At 38.7% G+C, this 22,330-nt stretch overlaps 1 protein-coding gene across 1 annotated transcript in view; it reads right to left on the bottom strand.

Annotated features, from left to right (window-relative positions):
• The window catches only part of TRIM66 (tripartite motif containing 66), a 56,099-nt gene that overhangs the window by 26,974 nt on the left and 6,795 nt on the right, over positions 1-22,330 (bottom strand). Inside the window, exons 2-8 of the mRNA XM_076343376.1 lie at positions 18,077-18,180; positions 13,499-13,646; positions 5,933-6,065; positions 5,176-5,292; positions 3,251-3,365; positions 1,538-1,684; positions 1,275-1,392 (exon numbers count right to left, since the gene is read on the bottom strand). Coding sequence (XP_076199491.1) covers positions 1,275-1,392; positions 1,538-1,684; positions 3,251-3,365; positions 5,176-5,292; positions 5,933-6,065; positions 13,499-13,646; positions 18,077-18,180 — 882 coding nt within the window. The remainder of the gene's footprint in view (positions 1-1,274; positions 1,393-1,537; positions 1,685-3,250; positions 3,366-5,175; positions 5,293-5,932; positions 6,066-13,498; positions 13,647-18,076; positions 18,181-22,330) is intronic.

The raw sequence follows: 22,330 nt of genomic DNA, 5'->3' as shown, positions 1-22,330 counted from the left end.
ACGGTGAACGATGGCCATTTCCTTGTCTCCATTTCAAACATAAAAGATATTCAAATATCCTATCCAAACAGTCCTTCAACATACCTTCAAGACAAATTTTTCAAGATTTTTCAGTGATTTAAAAAATCACACCAAACTCCCACTGATGTCAGAGGAACTTATGGTTGAATTACCAGCAAATGCTTTGAAAAATTGACCTCAACTTATTTTAACTGATGGATATGGCTTATACTTTCATTTTTTACTAAAGTATAAGCATATCTTCTCATCCATAAGCACAGGTACAAAAGACTGCTTCCAGGATGAAAGTGACAAAAATAAAAGAGATTGATGTTATGTAGGGGAGAATCATAAAAGCTAGAAATAGAAGTGAACTGGTCTTCTCCATGCTTTTAGTCAAGAGAATATTATTCCCTGTAATACTTTTGATAGTGTTTTACCCCATCTAGTTTTAAATATCTTAAAATGGGAAGAGAACCAATCTTTTAGACCATTGATTGGCCCACCAAACTGAATTTACTGTAAAAACCCACTGTAGTTGGGAAATTTATAGCTGGTGAGGAGCAAGGTTCCGTATGCACATTCATTATGTAAATAACACTGTCATTATTATACAGTCAATGTCTTAAAGCCATCTTTGTGCCCGTTAATTGTAAGTGTCCCAAGTACTGCTCAGGTCCCTTGGTCACTAAAGGATCTGAGGAGCGCGGGCATGACTGAGCCCAGCTGTCCCTGGGTAAAGCAGAGGAAATAGCGAAAGGCCCACTGCAGATACTCCATTTCACCCAGGGTACTCCTTACAGGACTGCCAGAGTCAGAGTGTTGTACAGAGCTATTGCTTGCTGGGACAGAACTGCATTTCACATACATTGGGCAAAGTCAAGGCTGTTTGATAGCCAGTGATGCTACATTTTAAGTAAATTCAGTTAAAATTTATTTTAGTCCTGCAGAGTGCTTTCCACTAAACTAGTAGTTGTGTTCTTACACTGTGATTTTGTAAGACCATCGAAGATATTTATAGAGTGTATTTCTAGGTAATGTTTATAATGTAATATTTACATATAACGATGTCTTTTAATAGGTGAATTGGTATAACTGGAGGGAAAAACAGGAGAGTTCAGCCACACTAGCTTTTCTTCAGAATGTTACAGGAGGTACAAAACTGGAAGTCAAAATAAAAAAGGGGACCACTTTAGGGAAAGTACTATATTGTCTATATCTGTCTTGTCTAGCTTTTGGCACTTGCCTAATAAACAACAATATATTTTTCTTACCCAAATTGGACAGTTGTTTAGTCCAGTAGGAGGGATCCCAAGTGAATCTGATCTTCAGAGGAGGGCCTATGTCTGTGTTACAGTTTGTCTCTAACAAGCGCTGGATCTGAAACACAATCTGGCGACAAATCAAAGGATGATGATTTTATTCACAATTATAAGATCATGAAAAATGTTTTATTTGAGAAACATTAAATCCTTGAAGCAGTTCTCACGTTTACTGCACAATTTCAATTTACTGAGAAAATAAGTATTGCTCTTACCAGTTCTTTACTGAAGAGAAATGGGATGCTGTTTTTACTGCACACTGCCCAACGGATGAAGTTCTGCACATGTTCTACCTGTCGGCTTAAAACCACAATACCTTGCAGTTGTTGCTCCAATTTCTGCTTCCTTTCACTGGTGATTTTCTGTTAATAATGTGAATCAGTAGAAGATAGTTGTCATTCTTCAGACACGCATAATGCACACAATCATTGGCACTACATTATACATTATTTGCAGGGACACTGTTATTTAGAATCTCTTTAAACCACCAATCATAAAAAGAAAGCAAATCCTATTCAACAGATATGTCTGAATTCAGGAAGAACAATGACTTCTCCAGGAGCAAACAACCTACATCATTCTGGCCTTGGTTTAACAGAATAATGTAACCCAAGAAAACTGTAGAAGGTGGATAAAATTTGCACCTGGACCGCTTTCTTGCCTCTTACAATACACAACAGAAGAAACCCAAGAAAGAATATAAGAAGAGGGGAAGCATGCAGCATTTCCTCAGAATGGTCTTCCAGTCTCCAGCAATTCATGATTCAGGGACCACAAAGACAGAGGCTACATTATCACCCTCAGTGTCTTTTTCTATGAATTTGTCTGATTACTTTTGAAGACACGCACAATATCTTAGAATCATAGAACCATTAAGGTTGGAAAAGACCTCTAAGATCATTGAGTCCAACCGTCGACCCAACACCACCATGCCCACTAAACCATGTCCCTCAGCGCCTCATCTACACATCTTTTAAATACCTCCAGGGATGGTGACTCAACCGCTTCCCTGGGCAGCCTGTTCCAATGTTAACCACTCTTTCAGTAAAGAAATTTTTATTTAAAGAAATCTTGCAGCAAGGAGTTCCACACTTATTTACCATTTATATGAAGAACTATCTGCCCTTGTTTGATTTGAACCCGGCACCTCCCAATTTCATTTGATGACCCCTACATGCACTTCAACAGAGCACTGTGCATATACTTCAAGTGTATGCCCAGTTCGTTTGTGGTTATAGATAACTCAGACAAACACTGAAATGTTGTCAAAACACATGGACACTGAATTTACATAATGTTTAATAATACTGAAATGAGAACATAGGTTTCTCTTTTTTGTAAAGCTACTTAGCTGAGTAGCCATATTTGAGCCAAATATGTAAGTTCGAAGATAGTCAGCAAGTGCTGAGTGCCTTGTCTTTCCAATACCTCCTAAATTACCCAAGAATAACTGTGAACTGGAAATTCTGATGAGATCTGATAGCAATTTTTGTGCTCAGCACATTGCAAAATGAATTCATATATACTTCAACTGGACATCCAAAAACTGAAGAGTCAAAACTGCAGGCTCTATTACAGAAAGTAGACCAGAGGATCATTTTCAAAACAGGATATTAAACATTCTTCTACAAATTAAACATCTAAACCAGAAGCCGGTTTGTTTTGTAAGTACTCAAAAGGTGCACACATATTCTCTGTAACTGCATTAGAAAATGTGGTTAACTCATGATAAGCAAACATTTTGCCACTTCATCCTGAATCTTTGTCAACCATTGATTCCACATAAAATTCTGCGGAAAAAAAAGGAATATTTGCCCCATAAGTAAAGGGACAATAACTCTCACAGTCTATATTCTTTCCATTGGCACTGGGATTAAATTTAATTTAGTTTACTTTCCCAAGGTATCAAAGAAACTAGCCTTACTTACTTCAAGTTGTTCAAGAAGGATGTTTGTTCGTTTATTGATTTCATTCATCAAAACCATCTTGGCCATTTTTATTTGATTTTCTACCTTTTTGTATAAATGTTTTACTTCAAGCAACCTATGGGTAAGAGATACACATCCCTGGATGAGCCAACTGGTATGTCATTATTCAGAGCTTAGTAGTTACGTGTTACAAGAACTGATCTAACTATTGACAGAGAACTCCAATGAAAGTTGTACCATTTCCCATAAGTTCTCCCACACTTCTCTTCAAACATAGAATCATAGAATAGTTTGGGTTGGAAGGGACCTTTAAAGGTCATCTAGTCCAACCCCACTGCCGTGGGCAGGGACATCTTCAACTAGAGCAGGTTGCTCAGAGCCCCGTCCAACCTGACCTCGAATGTTTCCAGGGATGGGGCATCCACCACCTCTCTGGGCAACCTCTTCCAGTGTTTCACCACCCTCAGCGTAAAATATTTCTTCCTTCTATCTAGTCTGAGTCTACCCTCTTTCAGTTTAAAACCATTACCCCTTGTCATATCGCTACAGGCCCTACTAAAAAGTCTGTCCCCATCTTCCTTATAAGCCCCCTTTAAGTACTGACAGGCTGCAATAAGGTCTCCCCGAAGCCTTCTCTTCTCAAGGCTGAACAACCCCAACTCTCTCATCCTGTCCTCATAGGAAAGGTGTTCCATCCCCCTGATCATTTTTGTGGCCCTCCTCTGGACCCGCTCCAACAGGTCCGTGTCTTTCCTGTGCTGAGGGCTCCAGATCTGGACACAGTACTCCAGGTGGGGGTCTCACCAGAGCAGAGGAGAGGGGCAGAATCACCTCCCTCGACCTGCTGGCCACGCTTCTTTTGATGCAGCCCAGGATACGATTGACCTTCTGGGCTGCGAGCGCACATTGCTGGCTCATGTCCAGCTTTTCATCCACCAGTACCCCCAAGTCCTTCTCGGCAGGGCTGCTCTCAATCCCTTCATCCCCCAGCCTGTCTTGATACTGGGGGTTGCCCCGACCCAGGTGCAGGACCTTGCACTTGGCCTTGTTGAACCTCATGAGGTTCACATGGGCCCACTTCTCCAGCTTGTCCAGGTCCCTCTGGATGGCATCCCGTCCCTCTGGCGTGTTGACCGCACCACTGAGCTTGGAGTCCTCTGCAAACTTGCTGAGGGTGCACTCGATCCCACTGTCTATGTCATTGATGAAGATATTAAACAGTACTGGTCCCAATACTGATCCCTGAGGGACACCACTTGTCACTGATCTCCATCTGGACACTGAGCCATTGACCACTACTCTCTGGATGTGACATGCTAATGCTGATTGACTCTCTCAAACATCATGCCAAGAACAGTCTTAAGTTCTTTGTCAACAAACATACACAGAAGCCATATCCATAAAACTTTCACTTTATACTAGAGTATAAGTAGTATAAATAGATCTGTACTCTTTCAAGGTGTTTGAAATGGTTTTATTAATGCAGAAGAGAGATCCAACAGCTAATACACAATCAGTAGCCCAAATCCAGTTCATATAATGAAATATTTTCATTTTTATACTAGTCTTGGCTGGAATTGCAGCTTGTTTTGAGGTTTCTTTAAGAAATAAGGTATTTTTAAAATAGTCTTTATTTCTAATCTTTTCAAATTCTAGTTCGGAAACAGATTATACAAAAAAATCTTAACTCTGAAGTCAGCTGTCACTTGCCTTATAAGAACTATGGAATCATGTATTACAATGCCATGACTTGTCAGTACCACTTAAACATGAATTTGATATTTTTAATCTTCCTATTATTTCCTACCCTCCAAGAAAAAAAAAAATATAGCATCTGCATTTACTTCTGTTAACCTACATTTAGTGAAAATAATATTTTTACTGATCACCCACTTTCATAAAAAAAAAAAATGCATAGCAATTACCTGTCTTCAATCTGTTTAGCTGAAACCTGAATCCCATTTTTTTTCTCTTCCACTTTAGTTATGACATTTTCCAGGATAACTTTCTGATTTTGCAAAGCTTCATCAAGATGTCTGAAACTGTGAAAGAAGGGGAAATTCTCACACCATGTTTTTTTTCTGTTGATAAGTAATCAACTTATCAGTTGATAAGTTTAGGGGACCAGCTGCCTTAATACCTGTCTGGACATGGTTCCCTGCTTCGTTCCTACCACAAGTGTTCTATGTGACAGCTAAACTTTATTGCTCCTCGTATAGGCAGTCTCATCTCACGAAAAGTGTCACTGCGTATAGACAATTCCTTACATGGCTCACACACTTCCACAGGCAAGCAGCATGCTTATGCGTTGGTAACTCTGGTCTTGTACAGTCATGATGTCTTTGATAAAGACAAATAGAAGTATTTAACCATGCTAAGTATTGAGTTCAACTTGTGCCTTTGAGCACAATCATGAGGAACTATACGCATGCATACATAGTATCTGGGCAGACAATACAATTGGGAAGGTACACACTGCTGAGAGCAGTGAGTGATTCTGTGAGGGCAGTAACCCATGTGTTACACTGCTTGGGCATAAGACAACTGAACTGAGTTTGCTGTGGCTTTTAAGTTTGGACTAGCCTGCAACTTCAGTGGACAGGAAATGCAGATGAACAGTCTTAAATCTAAATTAGCTACAGTTTTAGACAGGATTATGATTAAGCAGTCAATGTGTGGTACCTGTGTTCCTTATGCTCTGTCAGAAGGCAGCTGCGGCACGTAAGGGTATCACAGGTCTCACAAAACAGCTTGAGTGGCTCTCGAGTGTGCGCTGGACAAAATAACGAAAACTCACTTGCTTCATCTTCAGTTGCTGAGGAATATAAAGCAATGGTGTCATTGACAAGGATTACTATTAGAGCTGCCAGACTCTCACAATTTTTTTGGAAGTCTTGATGTTATTTTTAAGAGACCCAGGCCCTGGAACCATCTGATTGTATGAAGCAGGGTTTGTTTATATTTTTTTCCTGGCCTTATACATCCTACAAACTGAGCACATCAAAGGGCTTCAGAAACAAGTCATCAAACCAAATTCATATTGTCCTCTAAACTCTCATGAGTTTTAAATATCTCTTATGATTTTGAGCACTTGCCTCACAACTTTGAATGCCCTGGTCTGGCAAACCAGTCAAGAAAACTGTATTGTAAAATGTAGAAAAGCAAATCATAGAATCATAGAATCATTAAGGTTGGAAAAGACCTCTAAGATCATCGAGTCCAACCGTCAACCCAACACCACCATGCCCACTAAACCGTGTCCCTAAGCACTTCATCTACTCGTCTTTTAAATACCTCCAGGGATGGGGACTCCACCACTTCCCTGGGCAGCCTGTTCCAATGTTTAACCACTCTTTCAGTAAAGAAATTTTTCCTCATGTCCAATCTAAGCCTCCCCTGGCACAACTTGAGGCCATTTCCTCTCGTCCTATCGCTAGTTACTTGGGAAAAGAGACCGACCCCCACCTCGCTACCACCTCCTTTCAGGTAGTTGTAGAGAGCGATGAGGTCTCCCCTGAGCCTCCATTTCTCCTTTTCTCCTTTTCTCCTTTTTAATATATTAAATAAACCTGAAGTCACAGCAGAAGCAAGGAAATCCTTCGTTCTTAAAAAGTCACATGGGGAATTGTTTTTCCAACTTGTGTTTGTTGTAAATGCAGTACATCATAAACTTCAGCAGCTAGGGGATATTGATATTAGGCACTAAAACCTGTTCTTAAAAGGATTTTCTAAAAAGTAATGTCATGAAGAGTAAGAATGGACAGTGGATATGTAAAGTGGAAGCGTTGCTCCTGTACAATCTATTCTTGTCTTCTTTCCTGGATACGGTAGAATCGTGTTAGAAAGAAGGAATACTGTCAATGAAAGAATGCAAAAAAACCACGCTAAACCACGGCAAAACAAAACCCCCTCCACTGAAGTTAGACATTCACAAGTACATCTACATTAATAGTTAAGGCAGGGAAGGGCAAGCTCTTTTCTTGGATCCCAAAAAATGCAGACTCCAGAGCCTTATTTTATTAACCAGTGTAAGGACCACCCATCATTATTACTGGTGAAAAACATTATTTTCTCAAAACGGTCAATAAGTACAAGCAATGCTAAAGTACAGTGACAGATTTACACAGGTCAGTGTTCAAACCCTCTGTCCTCAGAACCATCAACATTATTAGCACATAGGGACATAAGCGGGGACAACAAGAAAAACACATGATTGCATCCTCAAAGTATTCCTACAAAGACACTATCCCATTATTCTTTACTAACACACAAGAAAGTAAACAAAGCAATCATCATTAGATAACACTTATTGATACAAACTTTAAATGAAATAAAAATATTACTTATTTATATATCATCATTTGCTCATATAAAATGAGAAAAATGTTTCCATTTTCCCATACCAAACCTATCTTACTTATCTAAACATTAAAAAAAAAACCAACTTGTGGCAGGGACCATGCTCTCCTCCTGTAGCAAAATGGAGCCCTTTATAGAATCAAGCCTCTGAAGTGATACTATTGCAATAACACAGACACACAGCATACAGCAAGCTATACTAATTTAGTTACTTTATTTTCAAATTGGAAAATGCACAATATAGAAGTAGAAGGGCTAAGAAAATCTGATGGCTGACAAAGAGAATGAAAACACGGAGAAAATCCATGCCATGCTCTAAAGAAAATATGCCAAGTTCCTACTTTTTAGATTGCTATCTACTCTAAATATTTCTGAGATGGTTGATGTACTTCCTCCAGTTCAATTGGCTTTCCCCTCCATCTTAACATAATGTGCAAGAAGATAATTTCTGATAGATTAGGCCAATATTTTTATGTAACAGCATTACATAGTTTACATTGTTATGAATTATTTACTACAGTATCATGTTTTATTCTTCAGGAAAGTTTATTGTTTTATATTATTATTGAATCAAATGCTAATAGATAGCATTATTAAAAGAGGAAATTGGATCAGAGGTTTTTTTAGCTTACTCCAATATTTTTTTCTATCAAGGTACAAACTGAACTCACCTCGACAGCAAATTTTTTCTGATTGTACTGCAAATATGTACTTTTGCATTAAAACCTGCAGCTGACAATGCAAATGATATGTAACCAAGCAGGTTGTACAACCAATATATAACCAAGGTGGATGTCTAAGACGATCTTTTTCTTCCCTATGGGGTCAGATATTATATCTTAAAAGAAAAATAAAAGCCCATAATAACTATCTCAATTTTCATGAGTTGGAAAAGCCCCTCTAAGTGTTCAGCACCTGCAGAGCATGCAAGTTCTTTTTCTGAAAACTCAGGATCAAATTATCCATATTAAACTCCAACTTATAATGAGATGCGGTCTTTAAGGTCCAAGTATAATGAAGCCTAGTCACAATCTTATATAATGGTTTCTCCATTTTTCTCTCTCTGAAGGGTTCTTTAGCCTTTGGGTGATTGTAATCGTCCCAGAGAAATCAGTGGGTTTTTTAGTACTGTGTCAGATTTAAAAGACAAGCAGATTTCAAACGCAAACTAAGGATAAAAATCAATGTTATCTAATTACAACACAGACCCACAGCCTCTGCCACTAGTAATTCCCCGATTCAATTGACATATCAGTGAGAACTGCCACTGAGCCATGGTATTCTCAACCTACTTTATACTCAGCTCAGAGCTACACTCTTCAGTTTTAAAATAAGTTGAATTCTTACAAATCAGATGCTAAACAAGGGCACAAGCTTGTTTTTTCTAGGAGCAGACATCTTGACTATAACTATCCATGTTAACTTCTTGAAAAGAACCTCACTTGAAGAACAGGGAAAGTTCAGTTGCCCTAAATTCTGAATTAACATCATTTGAGTCACTATTTTCTACAGCCTATATTTTCTTTATCTCAGGTGGATCTCTTGAATAATTAACAGAAAGTTTTAAATCTCTGTTCCTCTGACCATTTGATGTCAACTTTGGAAAAGCAATCTCATCTTGGCTAATAGAATCCTCCCTCAACTTGCATAATTAGCAATGACTCAAACTTTGATTTTATAGGTTCATACTCAACCTTGAGAGACTGAAAGAAAAGGATAGTATAGCAAAAAGATAACTATTCAGTTTGTGCACCAGCCTATAAATAGTTGGTATGTCCATACCAGATCATTTACTTCTAACATAGTTTTGGCAAAAGGACTGTTTCTACTCAATCCAAAGCACAGATTTCCACTTAATGAGGAAAGAGTCTGTACTAATACTGAATGTCCTTTTAAGAAAGTTGGGACTAAGGAAGAAAGCAGTACTGTTTTTATGACTTTAAACAGTTCGAGAGCTCTGCAGAACTTTGAACTTAACAAAGTTCACTTATTCCTAGGGCTAATGCAGAGCCCTCCAGTGAAAGATTTGTTCTTCAGAGATTATTCCTCCAAGGCTGCTGCTTCATCTGTCATAAAGCTTTGGCCCATGTTCCCAGTACCTAGTTTTCCAGTGCTCAGCAAATTCATTCCAGAAGCAGATTTCAACGTTTTCACATCTTGTGGTCACAGATCCAGAAAGTTTTCAGGGTTTTTTTGGGTCGCCTTTTTTTTTTTTTTTTTTAAAACTGCCAGGAAAAATCAGTGTCTGTGAAAAACTGCAAGTAGTGCAGTTTAACCCATCTGTGAACCACATCTCAGCATCTCTTCGTATTCATAACCAGCAGTAATAGTCTGGCACTCACAAGAGAACTGGAATTTTTGATAGTACCTCTAGAAGTGGTTCAGGTAATAAGAGTACACTGGAGCAACCATACAACATATAAATGTTAGTGGGAAATTGGGGGGGGGGTGGTGTGTGTGTGGAATCAAAGTGATGTCCAGCGTGTGCTATTTATCTGGTTTTATGCTTAAAAAATAAGGTCTGTTTTTCAATGTAGGAGTTCAGTAACAGTTTTTAGCTGAACAACTCTGACACAGACCACTCCCATAACTTCCCATTCCAGTTCTCAATAAGCATGTTCAAATGAAATCTAACTAGCACAACCCCCGCCACCCAAGCTACCAGATGTTACAGAATGCTATGGAGGTGAACAAAATAAAGCTGTTTCAAAGAAGAGTGGAGCATTTCCAATACCAAGAAGCCCTCGCAGGGAATCCCCTACCAGTAGCATTCATTTTGTGGGCCTTTACTTCAGATTCACAAAGGATGAGTCAGTAGGAAAAAGAAATCAGGCTACTTTAAAACTGTTTTCTTCTTATACAATATGGCATTTTTCTGTCCCAGCCTAGTCCTACTCCTCCCCGCGCCCTTAACTTCTAAATACAAATTTGAATGAAGGGTAAAGTTCTCAAAAATCAAATGAATTTGGCACACTGGTCTGCAGCATGACCTCAGGAGTCACCAGGCTAAGGGTGCTGCCTGGCAGCCAGCTCAGCCGTTCAGCTGCATGAGCTGGGTCTCACGCAGCAGGCAGTCGATGGCCTAGGAAGGAAGCAAGAGGATGTGCAGGGTAAGTGGATGGGGAACTGTGACAGAGAACTGCAGGTTCTGCGTGGCAGGAGGTGATCAGATGTGTTACATGGAGCACAGGTATCATGAAGGAAGAAGCAGAAAGAAAGGTTTCCCAGGGAAGCCAGGCTCCTTTAGTTCTGCCACTCAAGGAAGTTGCAGGAAACTGTATATATGATAAACAAAACTGTTTATCAAAATGAATAGGAATAGGCAGGACTCAATGCAGTTGGTGGGGGTTTTTTCCTACTTTATTTCATTTCAGACCCAGGGAATCTTACAGTTTTCAGTTGGCAAAAGAAAGTCTGGCCTTTGTAAAGCAAATGGCAAAAGATAGAACAGTTCAAAGGTGCAAGATCAATAGATATAGAGTCTCTTAATGGTTACAAGGGCCTACAAAGAAGGTGGCTGTTGCTCAGAAGCACCATACGCAGACTGAAGGTGGCTACTGAATCTGAAAGCAGAGGATGCTTTATTTCCAGAAAAGAAAAAAAAAAATAATCAGCCTGAGTTCCAGTATATCCTAGTATTTGCTTTCTATGAAATATCCTGAGGGGATATCTATGTCCTAAATAAATAATATGTACATAAATAATAATAATTTTAAAAGCACAGATTACATCCCAAATCATTTTTTAGATTTACTAGCCTATATATACACTAACAACCTCCTTGTTCATTTTTTTTTCAGCACACAGAATTTAGGACTAAAAAGATGAGAAAGCATTTTAGTTTATGTGTTTGCATCTTTTTATTTATACAGCACACACAAAACCACAACTACACCACAGGTATATTTTCTTACTATTATTTGTCAACAATATGAGCTGTTAATCTTACTCAAAGTGAAATGAAATTATACACAGTTGAAGCCTCAAAACCACAGTCCTTATCTTGCCATCAACTCAAGAAGAAAAACATACTGTCCATCCAATCAGGGCATTTGAGGGGGGGCTGGGGGAGACTTCAGTTTATATTATTTGCTAGAAAAGACCCACAGAAAACATTTAAATGTCATCTGTGCGTTTTTATTATTACTATTCTTACAGACTTTTTTTTTGGTGTTTACACTCTATTTGGCAACAGCATATCATGTCTCAAGTGCCTCAAACTCTTTTTGGTATGAATATCCAGGACTTAAAAGAACTCCATCTATGGCAAGCGTAAAGTATAGGCTTCTACAAGCAAAATCCTACAGCAAAAAAAAATAGTAATATAAAAAGTATAATCAGTGGGCTACACCTATGTTTATTCCTTGTTCTGTCTTTCATCTTCCTCATCTCCAAGCTACAAGCTTGGAGAAGAGTGGCTGGAAAGCTGCCTGTCGGAAAAGGACCTGGGGGTGTTGGTCGACAGCCGGCTGAACATGAGCCGGCAGTGTGCCCAGGCAGCCAAGAAGGCCAATGGCATCCTGGCCTGTATCAGAAATAGTGTGGCCAGCAGGAGTAGGGAAGTGATCATCCCCCTGTACTCAGCACTGGTAAGGCCGCACCTCAAATACTGTGTTCAGTTTTGGGCCCCTCACTACAAGAAGGACGTTGAGGTGCTGGAGCGTGTGCAGAGAAGGGCAACGAGGCTGGTGAGGGGTCTGGAGAACAAGTCTTATGAGGAGCGGCTGAGGGAACTGGGGTTGTTTAGCCTGGAGAAAAGGAGGCTGAGGGGAGACCTCATCGCTCTCTACAACTACCTGAAAGGAGGTTGTAGCGAGGTGGGTGTCAGTCTCTTCTCCCAAGTAACTAGCGATAGGACGAGAGGAAATGGCCTCAAGTTGTGCCAGGGGAGGCTTAGATTGGACATGAGGAAAAATTTCTTTACTGAAAGAGTGGTTAAACATTGGAACAGGCTGCCCAGGGAAGTGGTGGAGTCACCATCCCTGGAGGTATTTAAAAGACGAGTAGATGAGGCACTTAGGGACATGGTTTAGTGGGCATGGTGGCGTTGGGTCGATGGTTGGACTCGATGATCTTAGAGGTCTTTTCCAACCTCAATGATTCTATGATTCTATGATTCCTTATGCTGCAATGATAGTGCAGCACAAACTCTCTAGCATAAATAACTTCATATGTGAGCAAAGTGTAAGCTTAAATCATTGTATAAAATTGCAAAACACTTATTTTAGGTTACAAATTGCTTACGTAAGTTTAGGTTAGCATACTCCTCAGCAAATTTCTGGCATATAAGTAAAGAAAATAATGAGCAGTTATAGGAGATGATAATCCTTTCTGTGGATCATCATTGTATAGGGATGAGGCATATTTGCCAGTGGGCTTCATTTGTGCTTGCTGATGGCAATATAGTGGTCACACTCAGGAACCATGTTTTTCACTCCAGGCTTAGAAAAGGAACATCCTATAGTGATCCCAGCCTTTTGCTGTCTGGGACTCTCCCCCCAACCCTTGTCCATAAGCACAGGAATTGCTTTACGGTAGTTTCCTGAAGGAAATTACCCAAAAGAGGACAGAAATACTGAAAGGGCAAGGCCTGTTGCTGTTGTAGCCTACCAAACCCTAGCCCATCACTCCACAGACTGAAAAGGCATGTGGAAGAGATAGTCTCTGTGAAACACAAATATTCAAAATTTTTCAAATACTGTGAAAGCTAATTGTGGCAATGGCCCTAAAGTTACAGAAAAATCACATCATCTCTCATTGACACATACATATCCTTCTGAGTCACACACACAGAGCATAGCATCTGTGGCACAGTGCCTGCAACTGCTCCTTTTTCAACCGAATAACTGATATGAGAAGAAACAAAATTTCAAAGTGTATCTTCAGTACCTGTGCAGCCCTTCAGGGATACAGACAGGAAGCAGTCTCCAGTTTCCTTGCCATGTCCGTGTTCCTCTGTACATGAGCTGCACAACCACTTATTGCAGCTTGTACAGAGACTGTGAGCAGGTCTCTTCTCTTTACACGTGAAGCAGCTCTAAGAACAAAAAGTGCAATTACATACAAGGATAACAAATTAGCCGTACAAACTGTTATCTTTAATAGACTATGATTCAGATTGGTAAGCTTAGTATTCTTCTTCCTCAGACTAATGCAATTCAAATGATTTTAAGAGTCTGGTTATTGTTATAAAAGGCAACAGAATAAAATTAAGATTTGAAGCTGTTAAATTGGTTGTCTTTCTGTGCTCTAAGCGTAATTAAGCATAATTATGACATGATGCAAGAATTATTCAGCAAAACTCTAGGGTCCGTGTTACACATGAAGTCAGAAGAAATAATCATAATGATTTGTTTCTTGTGAACTGAAAAAGCCATGAAACTATGAAGTAAGACTTGTCTGACTTCAGTTAAGGAGGGTTAGGTTAAAAGTTACTTTTGAAAATGAGTGGTGTGCTTTGTAATCCCTTTCTGTTAGTGTTGTACTACTTACTGAAGGCTTTAACACATCGAATGAGTGTACATCTTACTTTTATATATGTATATATATTTAGATAGCTATTTTCTACCTCAGAAAAGATAGTCTACGTTGCCAAGTAAATATGCAAAATGTCAGTCAAACATAGCCCATCAAAAAGATTTTTAACCTAATTACCATTTCCTTTCTAATCACAACATTATGCAGAAGCATTTTACCAGATCATTTCAGTGTCATTCATTAATTTCTGTCCATTACTAATTATTTATTAACAAACTAAAAAAATCTATAGGCTATAATTCACTTCTGCTTTCATGCATATGAACGTAAATAATAGCTACTTCAGCAGAGCTACTCTAAATCTACATTGCTTTGTTTAAAATTAGAGCTTACTCTATTTGCTTTAGCATTGTATGAACCATTCTGATACAGTGTAATAGAAAAATACATAAAACATGCCAATGGTAAGGCAATTTAGAAAACAATATGGGGACACCCACATACTATTAATGAAAAACTGAATTCCTATTCTCTAGAGAGCTGACCAGAAATGAGCTCAATTTATATATTGATGTCATATGTGAACTGGAAACATAAGACACGGGAACATGAGAAGAACTGGAAGCCTTAATTAACTGTCATCTCTATTGAGTCAACAATTTAGGAAATGCCCTTTGTTATATAGGTCATGCTGTCTGGAAGTGTCACTGAAGGGGAAATGAATAAAGCAGCATGTAAATGAAGAGGGTAATTTGATCTTTGGTATCCAGAATTAACTCAAGAGTTATTTCAAGATAGCTATAATGATGCTTCTTTTAAAAAGAATTTGCACTAGGCATAAAATACTTTGTTTGAAAACTCCTAGAATTAATGTTTTTGACTTACCATAGCCACAAATAGGTACTAATGGGCAGAGTGAACAAAGTGATGTAATTTTACCACCATCAAAGCATAAAAGCTTTGCCACCAGTTTATCAAACTCAAACATTTCCTACAAGGTTACAATATATCTACTGTACTTATGCATAGTTCCTGAATATTGCTACTACTCAGGGCTACTCAAGCAACTAATAATAGATGGCAAAATTACTTCCTATGGTGGCCTTTCTGTTGGGCATCAACTTATCTTCAATTCAGTTCAGTTATGATTACATCCCAACTATTCTGATGGGAAACATGAAGAGAAGGATACAGCTGCACGCACTCAGCACGTAAGCCCTGATGCAAGCCCTGGTGAATTTAATAGAAGAGTTTCTCTTCACAGTGTCTCAGGGAATAGAAAGCCTGGAGGAAGAACAATCACAGTTCGTTGCTCGTCATCTTAATGTTAAAGCCATGATTTAAAACTAAGTGCAACATCTATATCCACCTAAATTCTGAGACGCGAGTCAAGTTCTGATTCACTTCAGCACAAGAAGAAACATTTTTCTTCTGCCGAAATTAATTTAAATTTTACTATTTCCTTCAGTGGGGCTGGAATTTCACAACAGGTCTCTTATCAGCTCATTGTTCAAGAGTTTCTAAGTATTCCCAATCTTTTTCAAACAGATTGGGCAATTCTTGACAATAACACAACGAAGCAAAGTTTTAAATGTGTTTGATTGTCTCGGCAGGGAAGTATTTCTGTAAGCCATTCTGCTATTTTAGCCATTTGCTTATCAGCAACGTTTTCCAAAAGGTACATGTAATAATTTAAACCAAAAAGCCTAATATAACTTCTATAACCAAAATGCAAGGGTATTTATTCTGAAAAGCAAAGCTTGTTATATAAAAAGAAGTGTCTAATTTAAAATGTACCCATGAAGGGTGTTCCCAGCTTAGGAAACAGGTCAAAAGTTGAGGGATGCTCTGTCTTCTCTGCAATAAGCAAAACTGCTTAATCACAGGTTTACCTGTAACCGTTCAGCTGCCAGTCTGACTAGAACTTACATTGTCGCTGTACTGTGTTAACATTACTTTCAAGTTGCAGAGCACAGAGTGTTCCCAGAGTTACATTATTTATGATGTGGAAATGGGCTTTTGGGCAAGAGATTCTGAATTGCATATTTTTGAAACTCCTTCTGCTGGTATATAGCACATTCTATCATTTATGCTTCACTGTCTCACACACTGAGAAACATCTTGCTTCCAAACACTTTGTTACAAGCCTTGACAGATTCCCATTTGAACATATCAGGTAAATTAAGAAAATGATGGCAGTTCAGCTGTGTATCAATTGGATGAGCTGGTGCTTCTCCTTTTGATATCACTGGTGGTGAAACTACGGCTTTAGTTTGGGGGGGATGGTGCTTAAAAGACAGTAAGCAAGCTTCACTGATACTTGACTTGACTGTTAATAAAAAGGAAGCAAGCCAAAAACTATGAGGAAGGTTCGCAAGTCCCTCTAGGGTACTCCTATGCTCTAGTGAGAAATCTGCTTTACTGAACTGCTCTTAGGACTCCTAAGGGATTACAGAAAAGAAAAACCTTCTTTTAAAGAAGGCTTGAAAAAAAATCTAGTGCTTTTGAGGACATTAGATATTCTCATTTGATTTCCTTTCTACACAAATTCTCATTGAATGGTAAATGATGTGAGTCATGGTAATTAAGAAATCCCAGTATAATAAATGCATTCTAAACATTCAGCAATATATTATGAATTTTCTTCTTCTCTTTGAAGAGTGCATGTGAATAGACCTCTTCCTATTTTAGATAAAGTTATGTTGCACTCTTCAAGTACCTTACACCTGAAAATATCAACACACTTTGCTTGCGTTAATTTTTTTATTTCCCCAGAACACTCCATGGATTAGGTTACACGTTCTTTTCTTTTTAACAATGGAGAAAATGAAACACAGAAATGACTGACAGGGAAGAAGTACATCCCCTCTATACTTTTTTGCAACGATGTCACTGGGCAAGTCACTTGCACAATTTAAAGCGGTCTCAAGCCTTCTGCTTGGGACAGAACTGACCTACAAATTGTTGATGCCCCTACAGGAGTTAAGAGGAGTGGAAAGATACATCTTCTGTCCTACATTATGGAAAAAGTGTTCCCCTCCACCCAAAGGCCCTGAAACTGAATATCCAATGTGGCTATCCGGTTTCTTAGAAATCAAAAGTGCAAAAGAGACAGACTGAGGCCCAGGAGCTGGTTCAGAAGGTGAAGTCCAGTGTCCCTGCTTCTTTGTTACTCTTCCCTTGCTTTGGATCACACTTTGGATAAAGCAGTCAGCAGATTACAGAATAGTTTTGACAAGTTTTCACCTGTTTTAACTCCCAGCTACAGGTAATACTACCACATTCTTAAAACAATCTTACTCATGCAAATAACAGAATACTGTTTTGTAACAGTAGAGGCAGAAATACGCACCTTTCTCTGTCCCTCCTCGCGACCCAAAGTAGTAACAACTAAAAAACTGTGATAATAGTCCTGCCTGTTAACCGTGTATTTAACAGATGTGAAATCCATCTATGTACAGTGTCAATACAAGGCCAAGGTAGTAATCCTATGCCTTCCAATTACCCTTTGCATCCATTCCCCAATGGGAAACTGAAATATGATGTGACCTTTTTTATCATTAAAATGGATAATCAGAAAATGATGATTGCCCACAGGATCTAATGGGTAGTCTTGGTGTAACCATTCAGCAATAGTCTGCTTCTGTTTACTTTGTGTTGCGAGCAGAAAGGGGACAATGAGGAATCCAAGAGATTCAGTATCTTCCTAATCTATTGATTGTCACAGATCCAGTCCTACGCCACTAGTATCAATATTTTTAATCGACTCTGCTTTAAGTATATAGAGTCAAACTCATTCTTCAAATAAAGCTTAAAAAGTACTATGAAGGCAGTACATCCATCTCTAGGAGTGAAGTAATTACAGTGCTGCATAAGCAAACTGTAAGAGAGTCTGTTGTTCAATACAAAGTTTGCTCTGTTTTCAAACAGTGTTGATCTGGTAGTCTTTCAACAACTCACAAAGCATGCAACTTAGTGGTTTTCACTTACCTTTGCCATAGCTGAATTACCAGTGGGAAAGTCCTTGAGAAAGAAATTTTCAACTACTTCCCTTGCAAAGCAGGTCTGTTTGCACACAGGGCAGAAAAGGATACCTGAATTTAAAAAAAAAAAAAAAACAACAACAAAAAAACACAAATAAAATGATGCACACCAACCACGTGAACCAGGAAATTACATAAACCACACTTCAGTATTGCTGGCTTTTTTACATCACATGGACACGCTTAGTTCCAGGAAACTAAGGCATTCTTCAAGCCATAAGTTACTTGTGGCTAGATCTAGTTCCATACATAGGAAAGAAAAACAAAGCAACAAAATCCCTAGAAATACACTATAGTTCAGTTGACTTATTTCAGTATTTACCAATGATATCTGCATGTCCAAATTCCCATGAATTCATTAGGGCTTACAGCTTTGATAAAAACTGAGCTGCACTTTAAACTGTATTCCCTTGTTACAGATCTACTTGTGCTTTCTGATACTTGCTACAGTTCTTCTAGACCAGCTTTACATTACCAGAGGTATATCAAAGCATAAAACACACATTGCCTAATACTAGTTCTACAGTGCAGCATGCTATCCAAGTGAAGTGAAAGAGGAGTAACATGCTGCTAGCAGAAGCAACAAGTCAGAATAAAGGTAAAGGATAAAAAAAAGTTTCATAAATAAAAGTCAGAATTGCAAACCATCTATTACAACAAATCCACATGTGGCAAAACGTGATCACCCCTAAAGCAAAGCAAAGCAAAGCGAGCAGCGTGAGCAGCAAAACCTGGTTCCACCTTCATTAGCTACTGAGCGCAACTGGGATGAATCTTAGTGTTTGCCTGGGCTGAGAATTAAGAGTTCAGGAAGGTGTCCATAACTGTATACCTCCATTTTTGCACCTCTGCTATTTCATTCCTAGAATTCTTGGGCTAGGACTTACCTTTTTCTAAAAGGTCTAGTGCCCCCTTTTTTTTTTTTAAAGGAGTGTGCATGTTTCTGACCACATTGCTGTAAACTACTGTAGATGTGAATCCAGTCTTTTAGAGATGGCGGTAGCGTGCCAGTCTATTTTTACCTTATCTTATCAAGTCTTTTTTTTATATAAGTTTTTCCATTCTGTTGAGAACAGAATTTCAGTGCTATGCTCACCTTGCCAAGTGATCTGTTTATAACTAACAGCAGTATTTTCCGTGACTAAATGATGCAAACTCACTTAAAGCAAGATTTTAAAAGCAAGATCAATGACAACTTTCTACTGGACTGACAATGTTCAATGTGCTCTTTTCCTTAACTAAAATTATTTTTTAATAAGGAGAGTGGCCTGTAGATTAATTAAATTTTAAGATGTCTATTACTCTTTGCATTACAGTTACAAGAGACTCATGTTTTCTAGGTGCTTAGTATTACCTGTCCTTGGGACGTGGCTCCTGCAGTCCCTGGCCAGGTGCACAAGTCTAATCCTGAATGTCTCCCATTTTCAAAACTGGCCTACTGTTATTTTAACAGCAGCACTTTACGTTGACAGAGATACACAAACCCCAAACCCTTCCTACGTTACCACTTCTGACAAAAGCACTATGCAGTCGGATGTCTAAATACATTCACTTTCATTCATAAATGTTTTGAAGAAACTTTGAGTTCTGTTACATCTCCTTTGAAGAGCACACCTTAGTAAGAACTGCTTCCATGAAGTTTAGGTCTTTTTTAGCCCAAATCTTGTTATAAAAGCAAAAGTATATTGTTTACTATTTTCCAAGGTTGCATTTACAACAGAACTGTGATTTGGTGACCCAAGTGGCAGACTATGGTCTACCTCACACTTGTTTAACTGTGCATTTCATACAACACTGAGTGTTCACGTAGACGTGAGAAGGAACAGGCGGTATCCACAGGTGCCCGTGCTACTCAGCTACAAGTCACCCCACAGGAAAGGGCAACACAAGCAATTGCCAATGCCTTGCTCATCTTCTGGGCATGTAACTTGAGTCTTGTTTGTGTGTTCTGGTGACAGGAGTTACAAAGAGGCTAAAAATGTACCTGGTAAAGATGCCCGTGATGGCAGAAAGCTGTAGAAGTCTTTTAAACTCTTCCTTTACTTTGCATCCTTAATATAAGGAGCGCAGCTGAAAAAGTCTCTTATTTACCTACAATATTTGTAGCTAATCACCTTCCCATGTTACACCCTAGGACAACAGAATGCTTTTGCGTTAGTCACACTGAAACCTCTCCATGCTTTCCCAAATTACGGTTGTGTGTGTCTTTTAGATATCCGTTAACAGCTCGGTTCTCTAGAGAAATGTAAAAACAGTAGGAGCACTGCAGTACTTAAGATGTGTTATACAGACAGTGCCCTCCTACTCCTTGTAAATGGTGCATACTACAAGCACCAGTGAATTGTAGTGCTAATTCCTAGGTGAAACAGTTTTCAAGTTTCCCTGTGAGCACCTTACAAAGCGACACAGTTATAACAGCAGCAGAAATAAAAAGACAGATACATTTTGATTGATAAACTGGGAAGCAAAATACCTACTTTGCAAGCAGCTTCTCAGATAAGTCTCATGGGACATGCTCTAATTCTCGGTACAGTCAAAAGGAAACCATCTACTGACTTTACAGGGAATCGCCTCTAGCCCTTTGAGACTTTGAACCAGTTTCTTACTCCCATAACAGCATTGCCCAAGCCGTGCCAGTTCTTGATCTGGCTAATACAGAGAAAACCTCCATACTGAGACTACATAATATGCCACAAATAGACCAAAGGGGAAATTATCGACAGGTTACTTTCTGAAGTAAGAAATGCACAACTCTCACAGTTATTCCTCCATCTACATGCCATACAGGTGGGCACACAGTCTTACACAAAACATTTCTGGGAACAGCTGCTTACTGGTAAACAAAAGCAGTGCTCAGGACTTTGCCATAGCAAGGACAACTTCTGTCTACACATCAGATAAGGTAAAAAAAGTTAATACTGAAGTTACTATTTTATTACATTCCAACACTATTCAGTTAGTACAGAATGTTAAATCAAATTATACCAATTGAATGATATTTAATGGAATGCTTATGGCCTCAGGTGCATTCATGTGAACTTTAAATTCTGCTAATTTATTACAAACCAGTGAAGTATAAAATACACTGTATAAAGAATGCATTAATTTGACAATGGGCAAGACCATCTTTTTAATGTTTTTAAATGTATTTAAAGAAAACTTCAATAATTTTCACCCTAAGAAAACATGTATCATGCATGGATTTCAGTTCTGCACAAAAGCCTCCTTATATATATTCAGAAATGCAGTGGTATTAAGAAATACGGAACAGTCATGATTTTGGAGGTAGATGATGTTACTGCTGATTAATATTAGGGGATATCTAAAAGTGATGCCCTGCCCTGGATGCCACGGGACAATTTTTTTCCCAGGTTTTAAATCCAAGTTATGCTACTGAAATCAGTGTTGTTCCACAGATACACATGGAGCGAGTCGCACACACACAGGTCAGAACTTTGTATTAGACTCACTACCACAGACCATCAAGTACAGCTTTGATTGTGTAAACGTCAAAGTGTGTCTTAAATATCCAAGTAACTATGAATTATAATGATTTCAAATCTAAAACTCCCTTGAGATGAACATAAGTCATGTATAGCCCTCAGCTTAATAAAAAAATCGGAACAAAGAGCATAACAGTTAACAGGAAAAATAATGGGGACACCATGGCAATACTGTATTGGAAGTAGTCTACTCGCAGGAGGACTAATCAGTAAGCACCTTCTCGCCTGTCCTAATACTGAATTCCATATTTAAGACTTTATTAAAAGCACAGGAGATGGATTTGCATCTTGCTAAAAGAGGGATTCCCTGAATATGGTAGCTTCAGAGATCATACTTGTTCAGCTAATTGGGCTTCTTATTTCATTCCTTTTCCATTTAATAAAAACCTGTGCTCCCTGGAAATGCCCAATCTTTTTCAATATAAATTCCCAGAAGAATCTAATGATAGCTTGGCATAATAAATACACTACAGAATGGTTTGTGAAGCAATTACCCTGAAATTAAGCAAACCTTACATACATATTTACAAATAGCCACAAACAGCAGCTACTTCAACGATACCAAGCGAGCGTGCTACGCTGTGCTCGTGCTCAGAGTGCAAATCACCAGTAAAGGACAATTTCCTAGAAGCCCCTTACCTGTCCTCTGGATAAACAGTCACTTAGAGAGCTACACACAAAGTCACTTGTGTCGGGGA

This window comes from Aptenodytes patagonicus, chromosome 7 (assembly GCF_965638725.1).
Source record: "Aptenodytes patagonicus chromosome 7, bAptPat1.pri.cur, whole genome shotgun sequence".
In the NCBI taxonomy this organism is placed as follows: domain Eukaryota; kingdom Metazoa; phylum Chordata; class Aves; order Sphenisciformes; family Spheniscidae; genus Aptenodytes; species Aptenodytes patagonicus.
This window is presented reverse-complemented; position numbering and strand designations above follow the sequence as displayed.